Source organism: Stenella coeruleoalba (genome assembly GCF_951394435.1).
Source record: "Stenella coeruleoalba genome assembly, chromosome: 15".
Lineage (NCBI taxonomy): Eukaryota > Metazoa > Chordata > Mammalia > Artiodactyla > Delphinidae > Stenella > Stenella coeruleoalba.
Window position 1 is genome coordinate 32,566,087 of NC_137161.1, and position 18,945 is coordinate 32,585,031.

At 36.1% G+C, this 18,945-nt stretch overlaps 1 protein-coding gene across 5 annotated transcripts in view; it reads right to left on the reverse strand.

The window, feature by feature from the left end:
* The window catches only part of GPCPD1 (glycerophosphocholine phosphodiesterase 1), a 63,081-nt gene that overhangs the window by 18,064 nt on the left and 26,072 nt on the right, over positions 1–18,945 (reverse strand). For 3 of the 5 annotated variants that reach the window (XM_079945295.1, XM_079945298.1, XM_079945299.1), the window contains 9 exons: positions 17,642–17,873; positions 15,344–15,506; positions 14,907–15,039; positions 14,086–14,140; positions 9,645–9,737; positions 5,724–5,801; positions 4,980–5,019; positions 3,261–3,322; positions 552–617 (listed from right to left, as the gene is read on the reverse strand). In XM_079945295.1, the coding sequence (XP_079801421.1) occupies positions 552–617; positions 3,261–3,322; positions 4,980–5,019; positions 5,724–5,801; positions 9,645–9,737; positions 14,086–14,140; positions 14,907–15,039; positions 15,344–15,506; positions 17,642–17,873 (922 nt within the window). The remainder of the gene's footprint in view (positions 1–551; positions 618–3,260; positions 3,323–4,979; positions 5,020–5,723; positions 5,802–9,644; positions 9,738–14,085; positions 14,141–14,906; positions 15,040–15,343; positions 15,507–17,641; positions 17,874–18,945) is intronic. The other 2 variants (XM_079945297.1, XM_079945296.1) reach the window with 2 other exon arrangements.

The following is an 18,945-nucleotide window of genomic DNA, read 5'->3' on the forward strand; positions in this document are numbered from 1 at the left end:
TCACTACGTAAGCACAGAACTCAGAAAATGCCTGGCGCATAGCAGCTTTTCAATAATTATTGAACAAAAGAATGACTAAATTTCAGAGTGATTTAAAACATGTCTGCAGAAATTTCTTTTCCTGATTAATTATTACTAGCTACTGCCACTTAACAGAAAACTGCTTAGGCACTTATTTAAGGTATATATTGAGACGGGGGTTAAAAAAAAAAAACCAAAAAACTAATCAGAGTTATAAAGTTCTGACTGGCCACAGTTCTCACTGTTCACTTTATAAGTGTGCCCAGAAACCATCCATATTAATGTGCACATGAGACACATGTAAATTAGAATTTCTACTATAATACATTCATCACTACTTTTAAGAACTTAAATATTAGTGTAAGTGTAAGATATACTTTACTTCAAAGTTCCAACAAGCACTGTGCTTGCTGGAAGAAGCCACAATTTCAGTTTCATTTATTCCATTAAAACAAAGAGACAGGAATGAATGCATTTAAAGAAACGGGGGAGGGAGGAACGAAGAATGTGCCACATGGAAAATGACTTACCCTTTGTTGGCAGATCCATTTTATTTCTATGTTAAACCCTACATCTTCTGGCAAAGACTCTAAAACCTAGAGTTGTGTTTGTTGGTGGTAAATTTTGTTTCATTTTTGGTGAGATGAATGGTAGAATAAGAAGGAAAAAAGAAAAATGGATTAATTACAAAAAGCAAACTATAAGAAAACATATCACTAGTAAGGATAAAGTGTTTTGTGCCTTCAGCAAAAACCACTATCTTTTCTTATACTCAAACTGACAACCTGGTTGATGATTAAGTTGAATAAGAAAGTCAAAAGAAATTAAATAGCAAAGGCAGTAGTCTTTAGCAATATCTGTGATAATCGATCACTACTAACCGCAAAGATGATCCTGACCTAAAATCCTTTTCACCATCACTACTGAACAGCTAAAGTGAGCAGTAATAAGATAGGCAGCCTCATGAATTTAAAAAGACATTTGTCATGTTTTCTGAATTGCATTCAGGTATGTCAGTCTACTTTACTAAGATATGGTTATATGAAATACCATGATTTCTAGCTTGCTGTGAAGGTGGTGATGCTTAACACCACAGTGATAACCTCCTGGAAAGATGTTAACTCCAAATTAAAGAGGCTCATAAATAAATAAGTCTATATCTATATAAATTAACAAATAATATAGTGTCAATATATCTAAATTATCTAGAAACTTTGGACTTCCCTGGTGGCACAGTGGTTAAGAATCTGCCTGCCAATGCTGGGGACACGGGTTCAAGTCCTGGTCTGGGAAGATCTCACATGCCACGGAGCAACTAAGCCTATGCGCCACAACTACTGAGCCTGCGTTTTAGAGCCCGTGAGCCACAACTGAGGCCCACACGCCTAGAGCCTGTGGCCTGCAACAAGAGAAGCCACTGCAATGAGAAGCCCGCGCATTGCAATGAAGAGTAGCCCCCGCTCGCCGGAACTAGAGAAAGCCCACGCACAGCAACGAAGACCCAATGCAGCCAAAAATAAATAAAATAAATTTATTAAAAAATAAAAACTAAATTATCTACACACTTTGCAATAACACCACTTGGGCAGCATAACTAGAAAATCCAATCTAAAATATGAAGCTTGGGGCTTCCCTGGTGGCGCAGTGGTTGAGAGTCCGCCTGCCGATGCAGGGGACAAGGGTTCGGTTCGTGCCCCGGTCTGGGAAGATCCCACATGCCGCGGAGCGGCTGGGCCCGTGAACCATGGCCGCCGAGCCTGCGCGTCCGGAGCCTGTGCTCCACAACGGGAGAGGCCACAACAGTGAGAGGCCCGCGTACCGCAAAAAAAAAAATGAAGCTTGGTTATTAACTTACAATCAGCTGGTTTAGTCAGTATTTCAAAGTGTAGAAATCCTTAACATGTATAATATATATGGTATTTAATTTTATAATAGCAAATAAAAGAATGCTAACAGAGTAAGAACACAGCCTGGGACTCTGGTGACCTGGGATCTAGCCCCTGCTGCATGAAAAGTACAGTACCTAAAACAGGTTGTACTCAATCTCCTATGGGGCTTTTTGACTTTCTCCGAATTTCTCCGATACGTTTAGCCTTTTTTAGTTAACATACCTTCCACAATTTTACTGGACTAATGCAAAATCAGAAAAATAAGGACAATAGTGTATATTAGTGTTGAGATTGGTATACATCAAATTTGCAGGATTCCCCTTTATACTAAGATTGCGTTTGGCCTTTCTTTGGATTCAAACTTTCTGATTAAATTATAGTGATGGCAAAGTGAATGAATAAATGTGTGTTTATTTGGCTAAATGAAAGTTGTCAAACCTTTGATAAACAATTTTTTTAAAGCCTGTTTTTCTGTTCTATGAAATCACAAGTCTAGAAATCATGGAATTTCTAAGAACCAAACTATTTCAGAATTTTGGACTAGAAGGAATGACTTAGCTGGGCTTCATAAATATCTGAAAATTTATACAAATCATGCTCTAAATTCACTAAGACAATGTCTATTTTAGGGGCTCTCTTGTAGCATCCTTTTTGGAGGGTGAATAATCATGATAAACTGAAATTACCTATTTTTGCCTAAGAAGTCTATTGTACCTGACACATCACCAGAAAAAGACAGTGGAGAAGAGAAAAAATTAGGAAATGGAGCCAGCAAGAAAATGAGACTCAGCATGGCCAAAGAAGGTATCTGGTATTCGCGCAGGCTTGCCTGACGCTGTCAAAGGAATTCCTCTATGAATTGGGTCTAGTTTTTAAATGTTCATGCCAGTTTTTGCTACACATTTTCAGAGTGAATACTTGAAATCTGTATTTCATTTTAAGTAACCAGGGTACTTATTTTCTTTGGTTGGGGAATTTCTCTCTAAAAGCTAAGGACCAGCCTTACATATTGTAAAAATGTCTCTCCCATCGTCACACTCCCCAACCCCTTTTCTGTGCCCTTTCCTTCCTGTTTATATACAGAAATATGTGAATTTCCTATTCTTACCAAATTAACCCAATGAGGTAGGAATTTTATTCATTTGAGCAAATAAGTTTCTCAAAAAAAAAAAAAAAGGCACCATAGGCACACTTCACAAGAATGTATCTTCTCTAAAAAGCATCAAACATAAGTTTACATTAATGTTGTCTTTTACACAGCCTTTTTAGTGCCCATTTAAAAGACCATAATAAATTATTCAGATATAACAGAATAATGATAGCCTGCCCTAGTTTTCCTAAGGAACTTACCATCTTAAGAGAAGGAAATGGCTGATTTTCAGAAAAGGAATTTTCCTCCTCAACCACAGATTCTGAAAATTTAAATTACAAAAACTCAGTAGATAAATGCCATTTTATCACTAAGACCTTTTCCTAAATTCTGAAGGCAAAAAAAAAAAAAAGATGTAGTTATGAGATCCTTTCATATATAGTATTTTTGAAGGCTCCTGTATTTATTAATTTTAACCATTAAAACCCCCATTTTCAAAATAAGCATCCTTTATGAAGACTGGTTTACAACATTTAGTAGGAACATCACAGTTTATGACCTCAACAGTGATTATTTTCTTATAAAAACTGTAATATAATTTTAAGAAAGGAGTCACAAGCAGTGATTTGTTATTTCTCAGTGAAATTAAGGGCTGTGTAATCTTGCTAATACTTCTACTTGAGATATCAAGTTAGAAATTAAGAGAATCTATAGGTAGCATTACCATTTAATCCAAAATTGATTATGTCTCAAGGCGCACAAGAATTTTTTTCCAAAAGAGAAAAATTTTTATATCAAGATTAAAAAGAAAAATCACCCAGGAACAAACAAAAAGCAAAACAAAAATTACAACAAAAATAACCAACCCTAGTGCATTACAAATTCAAAAACTAAATCATGTAAAATTTTCCAGTCAAATAAATTAAAGGTAAAATTGATTTTACTACTAATAGTTATGAACTATTTACAAGCTTGTAAAGTCATATTTACGCTCTGAGAATAATCTTTGGAGTCTTTGGCACCTCACTAATTTCTTCATAAAGGCATTCCAACTATCCTGTTATCCTAAATGCAGATTAACATCTAATGAGTACCTACTATAACCAGAGTACTGTAAATGTTTCAGGGAATATAAAAACATTTCCCCCACCCTTGAGAGGTTTACATCCTGGAGGAAGAGAAAGGACATACAGAAAAATAAAGGGTTAAAGAAAGGACACACCAAGGCTAAAATGAATGTCAAAGACTACTAAATTCTGTGGAAGTAGAAAGTAAAGTGGAATTACAAAGGGATTTTGTGGGTAGGACAAGCTTTGAGGAAACAGGCACAGAGTGGTTAAATAAAGTAACCGAGGTCACAGTTGGTAAATGCTAGAGCTGGTTTCAAATTCCTGGCTCTGGAGCCAGATTCTATACTTGATACATTCTGTACTTTGTAATGCTTAAGAATGTGTGGAAAGAGGGACCTCCCTGGTGACACAGTGGCTAAGACTCCGTGCTCCCAATGCAGGGGGCCCGGGTTCGATCCCTGGTCAGGGAACTAGATCCCACATGCATGCTGCAACTAAGAGTTCGCATGCCACACTAAGAAGCCTGTGTGCCACAACTAAGGAGCCCACCTGCCACAACTTAGGAGCCCACATGCCACAACTAAGAGGCCGGCGAGCTGCAACTAAGGAGCCCACCAGCTGCAACTAAGACCCAAATTAATTAATTAAATAAAAAAGAATGGATAGGTACAAAATTATAAAGAATTTTTGATCATCAAGCTAAGAAAATTCATAAAAGTGAAAAATCATGCTTACTATACATGACATGTATGCATTTGGCAATTAATACATATAAAGCCTTCATGTCTATAAAATTACATTTATATAACCCAGTATTATATTAAAGTCACCAAGAGTAACTTAAAATGGATAAGGAAATTCATGATGCTAATTATGAAATGAAAACAGTGTTTTCACATTGGTACATACCTTTCAGTTCTTTAGATTTTAGTGCAGTCACATGAGTGAGCTAGAAAACACACACACACACACACACAAAATGTAATCAGAAAAAAAGGCCTTAGTTTATGAAGATATGGTTAATAGAACTATAACTTGAAAAGCTAGCAAGTTAGGAGAAATTATAAAATGTAGAATCATCAGTTTAATAAGAATAAGCACTTACCACTGTACATATTTTATATTTACATACATATGCATAAGACCATGATCAAATACCCAAGTAGGGGAGAATATAAAAATTATTAGGTTAGGAAACTGTTTATACTCAATCAACCAATAATTTAGGTATCTAATGAGAATAAGAAGAGGGATCATGTAAAATTACATAGTAAAATACAGGAGGATTTTAGATAGTAGCATAGCTATAAAAATCAACAATAGCATAGAAGGCTAAGTATAAAATAAAAAAGAGCTAAAGCAGACCAGAGACAACCTAAGATTATGGCTAGCCCCTATGGCCTATAAAGACTTATAGCCCATCTCCTTCAAAAAAGCAAAAAAAAAGATGGGGTCCATAGAAACTGTTAAAGAAGACAGATGGATGAGCACGAACCCATTCTTCCTAACAGAACAGAAAACCAAAGCACAGACTCAGTACATGCTGTATGTATCTAGTCATCCCCATGCACAAAGAGAACATTACTATATACAAACAAGTACAAATAGTCCTAAAACTAAAAGATAATTTACGTTTTACATTATTATTACTACCTTTAACAACTGGAGTTGGTCAAAGGTTAATTCTTTTACTGGGATTTCAAATAATTCAACTGGATCAGCATCAAATTTCTAAAAGAGAAAATTGGGCCCCACGTTATTACTGAATGTTTACTCTAAACTGGCCTAATATCTCAATTTACTGATGAGAATAACAGCTTGGTGGCCTCAGTGAGCCCATGCAGGGGAGCCCTTGCTACCGAACACCACCTCCCAGCTTAAATTCTGGCTTTTGTTTTTAATGTAGGTGGGAGTGCCTGGAAGAAAACAGCTGGGAAGAAGCTGTAGCACTAAAGACACACTGAGAACCAAGCCACAAGTCAGTCATTTCCCCTATTTCCTGTCATGCTGTATACATTTTCTTTGACACATATCCATGCTACAGGACTAGGAAATCAACAGGCATGCAGGATCTAAGGATTAGTTTCTATCAGTAAGTTTCTAAACCTTTTAAACTGAAGTTTGGTTAAAAACAGCCACAGAAATCAACTTTCATGAAAAAATCGTCTGGTTAGCTGTAAGTAGTAATATTTAATAGGAACCCTAATCTATTATAAATGCTTTCCCAAGGAGCAAATCTGTTTTATTAGATTTTAATATCATATCAAATGTCACACTGTTTAGGCACTTCTATCTTAAGAAAATGAGTTAATGTACCACCAATAAATCATCAATCCAACAAATATATTAAAATCCGTTACATTTATATTCATTCATGTATATATAGTATGAGGCTATATACGTATAAATTTCTTCTGGAAGGACACGCAAGAAACTATTAAGAGAAAGGAGTACCACCAAGGAGAAAAAGTAAAGGAAGATTTACTTTTCATTTCATAATCTTCTGAACTACTTATAATTTTATAAATGAACATAAATTGGTTTTTTAAGGAAAATACCAACTTAAAAATTAATACTAAAAAATATATAATTTATTGCTTTCATTCTGCAATTAACTGAACCAGGTTCAACTTAAGAGCAGGACGAATTCTGGTGAAAACTGGGGATCAGTTATACTCTTCAATTAGCCCTCATGGATTTTTAGAAATTACAGCTAGAGTCATTAATCTCAATCTTGGTTAGTGAGTTCCTTCACCACTCCATTCCTTCTCATTTCGCTTTGCATTAACATTTCCCCACAGCAAAAAAAACCTGCCCCAATTCTATTAAGTAATTCTACTTCTGTCATCTAAATAGGTGCACCTCGGAAATTCCCGGGAGGTCCAGTGGTTAGGACTCAGTGCTCTCCACTGCCAAAGGCCCAGGCTGAATCCCTGGTCAGGGAACTAAGATCCCACAAGCCACGCAGCGTGGCCCCCCAAAAATAAATAAATTTAAACAAATAAATAAATAAATTTAAACAAACAAATAGGTGCATCACCTTCCTTCCTTCTCCTAATACCCTTTCACAGAAAGGGAAGGGTCCTTTTCTATAAATGATAATAATCCAAACTGATACGACTGTTTAGAATCCACTAGCAGGCAGAGCTAGGTGCCTTGTCATAGGTGCCTTGCATACTACACCAATGCAGTGTCTGATACATGTTAGCAAATCAAACTTTATTTATCTTGAAGTATACTTAAGTTACAATATTGTGTTACTTTCAGGTGTACAGAAAAGTGATTGTTATACTTTTATATATGTGTGTATACATATATAAGTAATTATGTATCTATTCTTTTTCAGATTCTTTTCCATTACAGGTTATAAGATATTGAATATTGTTCCCTATGCTGTACAACAGGACCTTGTTTATCTATTTTATATATAGTAGTTTGTATCTGCTAATTCCAAACTCTTGATTTATACCTCAGCCACCCCTTTTCCCCTTTGGTAACCATAACTTTGTTTTCTAAGTCTGTTTTTGTTTTGTAAATAAGTTCATTTGTGTCATATTTTAGATTATACATGTAAGTGATATCATATGGTATTTGTCTTTATTTTTCTAACTTACTTCAATTAGTATGATAATCTCTAGGTCCATTCATGTCACTATAAATGGCATTATTTTATTCTTTTTATGGCTGAGTAGTATTCCATTGTATGTGTGCATATCTTTACACATTCATCTGTATCCATTCATCTGTCCATGGACATTTAGCCATGTCTTGGCTATTGTGAAGAGTGCTGCAATGAACACTGGGGTGCATGTATTTTTTCGAACTATAGTTTTCTCCAGACATCCCAGGATTGGGATTGCAGGATCATATAGTAACTTAATTTTTTAGTTTTTTGAGGAACCTCCATACTGGCTGCACCAATTTACTTCCCACCAACAGTGTAGGAAGGTTCCCTTTTCTCCATACCCTCTCCAGCATTTATTATTTTTAGACTTTTTGATGATGGCCATTCTGATTGGTGTGAGGTGATAACCTCATTGCAGTTTTGATTTGCGTTTCTCTAACAATTAGAGATACTGAGCATCTTTTCATGTGCCTGTTGGCCATCTGTATGTCTTCTTTGGAGAAATGTCTATTTAGTTCTGCCCACTTTTTGATCGGGATTTTTTTTTTTTTGATATTAAGCTGTATGGGCTCTTTGTATATTTTGGAAATTAATCCCTTGTCAGTAGCATCATTTGCAAATATTTTCTCCTAGTCAGTAGGTTGTCTTTTTGTTTTGTTTATGGTTTCCTTTGCTGTGCAAGAGCTTTAAAGTTTAATTAGGTCTCGTTTGTTTATTTTTGTTTTTATTTCCATTAGTCTAGGATAAAGATCCAAAAAAATTTGCTGCAATTTATGTCAAACATTCTGCCTATGTTTTCCTCTAAGAGTTTTATAGTATCTGGTCTTACATTTAGGTCTTTAATCCAATTTCAGTTTATTCTTATATATGGTGTTAGAGAATGTTCTAATTCATTCTTCCACACGCAGCTGTCAAGTTTTCCCAGCCTTAACTTTAGATCAACACAACGGAAAATGATACCCAACACAGTTTTAAAGAAAATGCCAAAGAAAAGGGTTTTTAAAGGACCCTCCTAGTTTAAGTCCCTGAGAAATCACTTGGTTAACTTGTATACTGAAGTCCAGATGCTATATAATTATTACAATTATTTCCGTACAACAGTAATTATAATTTTAAAGAAATTATATGCTTTTTAAATCTCCTTCTGGACTTTCTCCTCTATCATGCCCTCTTTTCCATTCTCACTGTCTCTACTCCAGTTCTGGCTTGTCTTAAGGTTTGGCCCACATTTCCACTCCCCTTGTCTCTAGTCTCTGTCCTCTTAAGTTGTCCTTACATCAGGTATCAAAATATTCATCTGAAAGTTTACTTCTAAAACATTTCCCTACTTGGTTCAAAAGTCTTTCAAAAGAAGTCCCTAGCTCCTAAGTCTAAACCCCTGAGGCTCTCCACTATCTGGCTCCGAAGCACTTCTCCAATTTTATTTTTCACTGTGGCTCTTACCACTAGTCAAATCATATAAGCTTATTAACTTGAGAAAAAGCTTGAAGCAAAAAGAGAAAGGAGCCTGAAAACAAACACTCTGATAGCTTCCTTTCCTGCCTCAACAGAGGGACAGTGGCAGAATGATACAGAAACCACGTGTAATATCCTTTTTGTTAAATAGCATTAAAAAAAGAAAATTCAGCCATACAGAGAAAATACTCTAGAAAATTAATTCCTGACTCCTCCCTCTCTCTTGATGTTGTAGGAAGGAGCTTGAGAGAGGAAAGAACTGGCAGTAATTCCCTAAGAAAATGAACTAACCAACTCTATTAAATAAATAATTAAATATATAGTCATCCATCAGTATCTGCAGGGGATTGGTTCCAGGACTCTTCACAGATACCAAAATCTACAGATGCTCATGTCCCTTATATAAAATGGCATAGTATGTGTATACAAAACTTCCTAGTTTTAAAACCTACTGTCTAACTGTAAGAGTTTAAAATAAAGGAATTTCTACATACCTTTTTCATAGTCAAACAACAGGTCAGATCATGATACACTACAGGCACAAAATCTTTTGAAAGATGTACATCAAATTCTACAAAGGCTGCACCCTGACAGAAATAGAAGAAACAAGTATTTGAAAAATATTATCTGGCCCACGATACATCTAAAACTATAAGAACATGAGAAATTTATTGTTCACCATAAAATTACAGACTTGTACACACAAAACTTCTTCATGAATCATTTAATGCTATACTTCAAGCTTTTCTAAAAGGTAATTTCTTCTTTTAAAACAATTATAATTTCTTTTTTGCAATAGCACACCAATTTTTTCCTGGCAAAAAAATGGGTTCTGATCCTACTCGAACACACCCTGGGGCCCTTCTGTGGCAGTGGACAGCCTCCACCAGTGTCACCTCTGCTATTGCTATTAGCAGAAATGGCGCCTGGAGCATGGCTACCTCGCACCTCATTGTCCCTACACACCTCAGATGGACAGGGGAACCTCAACGGTGAGGTGGGAACAAGAATAAGCTTCAGTCTCTTAGCTCTGCTCCTTGGTGCACTTGAGCAGTACACTTTACAACCTTTCTTAATAAAACCTCAATAATCAGATTAAAGAGGAAACTGTAACTTCTGCTGAAAAGAAAGAGAAAGCAGAAATGGGCAACAAGAATGATGCATATGCCAAATTTCCTAATAGAAGCCTAAACAGAAGAAAGGTGGACACAAATTAGACTTAAGTCAGATCCATCATGACATATGAATTAATCCAAATAAAGGCTGAGAACATAAAGTGACATACAAATTTGTGCATTCACTAAAAGAAAGCCAGCTGGGATCAAAGAATACAAGGTTTGAGGATTCTGTAATGTGTCTATGGTCCAGACAAGTGCTGTATAAGAATGGATGGACACGTTTCCATCCCTTACCCTAGCTTTAGGTCAAGGAAGATGCTCAACTTTTCAGTACGTATGGATCAGCGACTAGAACAAAAGGAGCCTACTTCCTCAATGACTTCTGAAGCAGGAAATAAGCTTAGCTCCTTCTATTGTCAACAAGACAATGACACAAATCATTTTTACCAAAGAGAACAAACCCTATGTCCCCTAAATAGTTACAATGATTAAAAGAAATTATAGCTTTCCAGTTTAAAAGTTTAATTTTACATGATCACCATCCTTTAGAAAGATAAATTTACTAAGAGGTAAAACTTGATCTCAAAATTCATGTGTAAGGGACTTCCCTGGCAATCCAGTAGTTAAGACTCCACGCTTCCATTGCAGGGGTGCAGGTTCGATCCCTGGTCAGGGAACTAATCCCGCATGCCGTGCAGTGCAGCCAAAAATTTTAAAAAAAAGAAAAAAATCATGTGTGAGCAAGCTTTAAGAAATAAGCCAATAATAACCAAAATCTCTTCAAAGATGTCTTTAACATTAAAATCAAACCAGATTTTCATAACTAACATAAGATCCATAAAAGTACAAAGGGTTTCGACAGAAGAAAAGGGCTTAATGAAATCCTCTCTCAAAAAGCAGAGACCCTAGGGCTTCCCTGGTGGTGCAGTGGTTGAGAGTCCGCCTGCCGATGCAGGGGACACGGGTTCGTGCCCCGGTCTGGGAAGATCCCACATGCCACGGAGCGGCTAGGCCCGTGAGCCATGGCCGCTGGGCCTGCACGTCCGGAGCCTGTGCTCCACAACGGGAGAGGCCACAACAGTGAGAGGTCCACATACCGCAAACAAAACAAAAAAGCACAGACCCTAAAAATTCTTTATCAGGGATCTTCATGTGTTGACAGCTAATAAAACCACGCTTAGATTACTTAGCTACAGTGAACTAAAACTCGTTCCAAATAATGACCTACAGCACAACATACTCACAGATTTAATATCCTTTCAATACAAAAACAGAACTATCCACTATTAACATTTTTAAATATCAAAATAATTATGATAATCAATCTAATATGTCATGAAATATAAAAAGCATCATTATTTTATATACCACTAAGAGGGAGAAAAAACAATGCCAATCAAACCATGACAAGCTAAAACAGCTGTAAAACTATCCCAATTTTAGAGATATTAAAATATGAAAAAAGTATGTCTTAGAATAGATGTTTGCTCATATAAGTGATAAAGTTAAACATATGACAAATCAAATTTATTTGGTGAACTATTTTAAAAAAGGCTAAGTTTAAGGCATGTGGAGGACACTGGGAAAAAAAAACAAAATAAAATGAGATGTTCCTCCATTTTTCCCTTAGTTTAACTTGAGAACATGAGGCTTAACTTGAGGTACAGTGGAATGTGGGGGGAAATAATGCAGGTTCTTGATTAAAAATGTCAAGTTTCAGGTGCTGAAAAAACTAAAAGCTGAAAAAAGAAAAAAGGACTATCTCTGAATAATTACATAAAAGGAGTTAAGAAATTCAACATAATCAAGTTGGTATACAGGATGCAAACTGACAGACTTCAAAAAGTGTTACATAAAATCACTATCAGGGCTTTCCTGGTGGTGCAGTGGTTGAGGGTCCGCCTGCCGATGCAGGGGACACGCGTTTGTGCCCCAGTCCAGGAAGATCCCACATGCCGCGGAGCGGCTGGGCCCATGAGCCATGGCCGCTGAGCCTGCGTGTCCGGAGCCTGTGCTCCGCAACGGGAAAGGCCGCAACAGTGAGAGGCCCGCATACCACAAAAAAAAAAAAAAAATCACTATCAAATCCTTCTGTAAACATTATTTCCAAAGTGAGTATCTAAATAAGCATAGTAATTCAATTGATGAAATGCAGTGCTTAATGCGGAATGTTTTTCATGCCTCAAACACTTAAAATGTTATCTCAAAAAAAAAGGATGCTTAAAAAACAAACAAATGGGACAGAATTAAACTTAAAAGCTTTCGCACAGCAAAGCAAACCATCAATGAAACGAAAAGACAACCTACTGAATGGGAGAAAATATTTGCACGTGATTATGACTCATAAGGAGTTAATATCCAACATATATAAAAAGCTTATGCAACTCAACATCAAAAAAACAAACCACCCAAGTAAAAAACTGGCAGAAGAAATGAACTGACATTTTTCCAAAGAGGAAATGCAGATGGCCAACAGCACATGAAAAGATGCTCAGGGACTTCCCTGGTGACGCAGTGGATAAGACTCCGTGCTCCCAATGATGGGGGCCCAGGTTCGATCCCTGGTCAGAGAACTAGATCCCATATGCATGCCACAACTAAGAGTTCGCATGCCACAACTAAGGAGCCTGCCTACTGCAACTAAGACCTGGTGCAACCAAATAAATACATAAATATTTTTTTTAAAAAAAGATGCTCAGCATCACTAATCATTAGGGAAATGCAAATCAAAACTACAATGAGTTATCACCTCACAACTGTCAGAATGGCTATCATCAAAAAGAACACAAATACAAATGTTGGAAAGGATGCAAAGAAAAGGGAGCCCTCCTACACTGTTGATGGGAATGTAAACTGGTGTAGCCACTGTGGCAAACAGTATGGAGGTTTTTCAAAAAATTAAAAACAGAACTACTATATGATCCAGCAATTCCACTCCAGAGTATACAAAGAAAACAAAAACACTAATTCGAAAAGGCATATGCACTCCAATGTTCACAGCACATTAGTTACAACTGCCAAGATATGGGAGCAACCTAAGTGAATGGATAAAGAAGGGGTGTGTGTGTGTGTGTATGTGTGTGTGTGTGTGTGTGTGTGTGTGTGTGCGCGTGCGCGCGCATATACACACACACACACACACAATGGAATACTGCTCAACCACAGAAAAAGGGTGACATTTTGCCATTTGTAATAACATGGATGGACTTGGAGGGTATTATGCTAAGTGAAATAAGTCAGAGAAAGACAAATACTGTATGACATCACTTAGGTGGAATCTAAAGAACATAACAACGAGTGAATATAACAAAAAAGAAACAGACTCACAGATATAGAGAACAAATTAGTGGTTACCAGTGGGGAGAGGGAAGGTGGAAGGAGGGGCAATAAAGGGGTAGGGGGTTAAGTGGTACAAACAATGAGGTTTAAAATAAGCTACAAGGATATATTGTACAACATGGGGAATACAGCAAATATTTTATAATAACTATAAATGGAGAATAATCTTTAAAAATTGTGAATTACTATATTGTATAGCTGTAATTTATATAATATACATCAACTATACTTCAAATTAATTAATTTTTTTAAGAGGATGCTTAGGATTCCATTAACTTCAATCTTCACCATGAATCTAAATAAAAATGCCTAGAAATACTTTACCTTCACTTAGAAATATATTCAGAAAAAGCATAAATATTCTCCCTTTTAACCTATTAATGCAGACTGAAGGAAGCTCTCCAGGCCTACATTTCTCTACTTTTCTACCTTTGGACCATCAGTCCAAAGTTGTTTAAAGAAAGACAGATTCACTTACATGACTAGCAGCATTTCTTAAAGAAGCAATAGTATTTTCCTGAACTTTAGCAAGCCTGCAAGAAAAGAAATATATAGAAATATAGTTATCATTACTATAGAAAAAAAAAATTTAGTAAAGAAGTCAACTACATTTTAAACAATGGACATAGTACTTATTCTCTATTTTGAAGCTAACTTTGCCATCCCCAAAATAAGACTGTGACCATGACTTAGTTGGTGTGTGCATTCATTCCATAAATCAAGCTCTAACAATTTTAGGTATTTACAACCTGAATACAGATATATCCTATACCACCCCATACCTCCCCAAGTGAGGTGACCAGTTAAGGAAAACAATCCTTTGCAATGGGCATGAAGTAGTGGAGAAACTTGCTCCCTGCATTGAAGCCTCAGGTGACTTGATACTGGCAGACCAGGGAAGGGTGGAAAAAGGCAGACACACCAACAGGGTGAAAGAACGGAAACTGTACTGAGAACTGGTGAGGAAACTAAGACCCTGAGAGAACAACATGCTGAAAGTCAGGACCACAACACAGACACACTGATATCATCAGGCTGACTGCATCAAGCTCTCCCCTCCTGGCTTTCTAGTTTTAATGTCTCTCTCATCAATTCAGCAGAATACTAAAAAGACTGACCAGACTCTTACAAGAGAGTTAGTCTCTAATTAATTTGAACTGGAAACCCCAATTACCAAATTACATTTAAATCCCAGGGTAATAATTAAAAGGATCGTTTGACCTTTTAGTTGGTCAAACCTATTTAACCTTATCAAGCATGAGCTACCAAATGCTAGTACTACTCAAATATTCAACCTACTGAGCAGTTGTTGTAGAATTTCCTGCACCTCGATGTCCAACATCCAATGGTATTCTTGGCTTCCAATACTTGGAAAATGAAGATTTCATGTCACAATTGTATCCTGGTAACGGCTTAATAATTATATAGTCAACTTTCATATGAAAAAAGGGGGAAGGGAAATAAAGACAATTAAAAAGGCTATGATGAGCTCAATTACACTTAAAAACCACTCAAAACAGCTTTATCAATCGATCAAATAGAAAGAAATCAAGTCAAAACGCATTCAAATTAAAGCTTCCAGAAAATTAGATATGTCTTTATTGTTACTGTATTTGTTAATATTCTAAAACAATTTATTAATTCTTTACCATTCTCAAAAGCTCAATTTGAAACTAATTGAAATCCTAACTTAATCTGCTTATTTGTAAAGGGTCACTCTGCTTCTCCAGGCTTACCTCTCACTTTGCCTATTGTTTTTCTGGAATTTCTGCTCATGATGGGAAGAGTAAGGATTCCAGCACTCTTCCCACTCTCTGCAATGGTGGATGATAAGAGGCACGCTGTACCCACATGTCCAGGAAGAGTGTCGCCCTGAACTATGTGTTCACTGAGATCTTCCTGAAAAATGAGGTTAAGAATAACCCAAATTCTTATACTTCAATATTTTCCATTTAAAGATCAAAAGACATCCTTTAAAATCAACTCAGAATCTATGGAGGAAGATCAGTATGAAACACAACCAAATTTATATTCAGGTACTTTAGATAGCTTTGTTGTAATGAGTAACACATTTTCTTTTAGTATATAAAGATATTTAGTATATAGTATATTTAAGATTTTATGTGTTACTTTATTGATCAAAACTGTTGATTTGCACTTCTGATACTCTAACATGTATTAGGCGAATATAAAGCTCAGACTGAAAGTTTCTAAGTACTTTTACATTCCAAGACTAAGATATACCTGTAGTGACTTTTAATGTATATTTTATTCTTTAAAAATGCATCTACACAGATGACACAGAGGGATAGGACACCAAATACTCAACTTTGAGATTATACAGCATATTTCATCCACCTAGTCTATGAATAAATTTGTATTTCCAAAACTGCTAACCAAATGAAAGGGAAGTTAGGCTGCTCGAGAGATTATTAAGAGGTAGGTACTAAAAGAACAAGGAAATGTTCAACCAAAACCTCATATTTTTAGAATAAAAGTCTCCCAGATCTTATTAATTAGGCAAGATCTAATTATAAGGTTATAACTTTATTATAAGTGTTACTTACTGGATTCTAATCCATCCTGAATTTTGCTTTTTTAAGAAACAGTGGCTAGGTGCTACTGTTGGGCAAGGAATATTCCCTACTCTCAAAAAGCTAAACTCTAATCTAGTGGAAATGAGAGTGGAAACACCAAAGAGCCAGGACCTTAGGGGAGGACCCAGTGTTATTCGTGAGGAGCAGCTGAACAGCCCATAAGCAGAGAGCTCTAGTGTAAAGTGGCACAAGCAGCTCTGGAAAGTTGGCAGCACAGACTCTGAATAACCTGGCACAATTTTCATAGCAACTATTTTTTCTTACATATTTATACTATCAAGTAAAGTTGCAAAAATGGGTCCACTGTTACAATGAATTCTTATAAAATGCTTCAATAAACCACAGACTTCAGTCATAAAGGACTCAATCATGCTAGTTACATCAGTTTGCCACCAAAAGTTACACAGCCTGCACTTCTCTCTATCCTTGGAAGCTCCTCTGGATACAATTCATTTATATTTAGAATAGACACAGACATCAAGACATCTGGTCTTGATTTAAAACATCAATTCTGAATTCTGCAGCCTGTGGAATGAAACCCCATTCACAGAAAGATAGACAAAATGAAAAGGCAGAGGACTACGTACCAGATGAAGGAACAAGATAAAACCCCAGAAAAACAACTAAATGAAGTGGAGAAAGGCAACCTTCCAGAAAAAGAATTCAAAATAATGATAGTGAAGATGATCCAGGACCTCGGAAAAAGAATGGAGGCAAAGATCGAGAGGATGCAAGAAATGTTTAATAAAGACCTAGAAGAATTAAAGAGCAAACACCTAGAAGATTAAAGAACAAACAAACAGAGATGAACAATACAATAACTGAAATGAAAAATACACTAGAAGGAATCAAGAGCAGAATAACTGAGGCAGAAGAACGGATAAGTGACCTGGAAGACAGAATGGTGGAATTCACTGCCACAGAATAAAATAAAGAAAAAAGAATGAAAAGAAATGAAGACAGCCCAGGAGTCCTCTGGGACAACATTAAATGCACCACCATTCACATTATAGGGGTCCCAGAAAGGTAAGAGAAAGAAAGGACCCGAGAAAATATCTGAAGAGATTACAGTGTAAAACTTCCCTAACATGGGAGAGTAAATAGCCATCCAAGTCCAGGAAGCACAGAGAGTCCCAGGCAGGATAAACCCAAGGAGAAACATGCCGAGACACATAGTAATCAAATTGACAAAAATTAAAGACAAAGAAAAATTATTGAAAACATCAGTTCTGAAGTTCTCAATTATAATTTTAATAGTACCTGAATCTGTCAACTCTTGCGTTTTTAAAATCTGCTAACATGTATAGAGGAGTAACATCTAAAAAGTTGTATGAATCATGCATTTATACAAATTAACCTATGATAAAAATCAAAGCATATGTAAAAATAAGCTCTTGTCTGCGTTGTCTCTCACCCCTCTCAGTGAAATATACTCACCTCAAAAAAATCAAATATTAGTTCCAGGTTATCTGGTTCCATTGTCTGTATACTATACTCTGTCCAACGATCAGGCTGTAAGCCATACCCACACTCCGGCTGTGAATGCCTGCACTTGAACTCATTGTCGCTTATTAAGGATATCTCCAGACTATTGGACATTTTGTGAAGAACAGTGGGAGATACCCTATCATCGTCATCTTCCTCCAGACCCTCTAGTGTCAACTTTACCCTACATAAAAGGAAAAAATAATGAAATGCAAAAAGTGAAAAAGAAGGAAAATCCATATAAATGTTACCAAAACATTAAATTTAAAAATGCTCCTTGTATATGCTAAACCCTCAAATAAAAATATTACGCAGACTACACATACTACAGGTTAAGGCATTAGTTATACTTTATAAAATAGTGATTTTTTTATCTCCACACATTTCTGCAAAGTATTAAAATGAGATAAATGCTCATTATGCCTAAGGCTGTTTTCATTAATTCTTTAGGTTTTTAAAAATGAATCTAAAAGGGCATTTACTATTATCCATTTATAATTGGCTATCTCAATTTCTTATGAGAAGTTTCACAAATATATATATAAAACAAGTACAAATTTGAACCATATTCTGTTAGTGTGCATTAAAAGACTGTTAGAGTTCGTAGTTGTAAATTTTTAAATTTCCTCTTTCTTCTCACCACAGTGAGTCCACGTACTTTGTGAACAGTACATCATTAAAGAAAACTATTGTATTAAATATATATATTTGCATGTATTCATGGTTTTTATGTATGTATATTTATATGTATGTACCTTTTTAATGAAACAAATGAATAAAAAAATAAACCAAGAGTCTAAAACTCTTACAGACTCCACAGCAATGAAAACAAAATACAAGTTACCCAAGCTATTGGGTCACAAAGACTAGTTTACTCCCAATGAGAAGCGATTAGTTGCACACAGCACTTGTAATGCCAAACAGTCAACTCAATTCTAGAATATTTCTTGCACCAACTGGAATGTACATAGATTAAACAACTTTAATACCAGTGATGTAGAAGCAACGTTATTGTACAGAATACAGCTGCGCTAGGAAAACTTTTCATTCTAGATTTAAATGAGATCCACTTAATAATACAAGTAACAGAACTGTATTAGTGAGGCCTGCTCTCTCCAAATGACGCTGCTGCCTTCAACCACCGTGCAGACTTGCCTCATAGGCACACACTCTGAAACCTTCCAGAGGGGATATGAACACAGGTTATTCAATTAGTAATAAGGTTCCGTAATCATACTGTAAAACCAAAAGCAGCA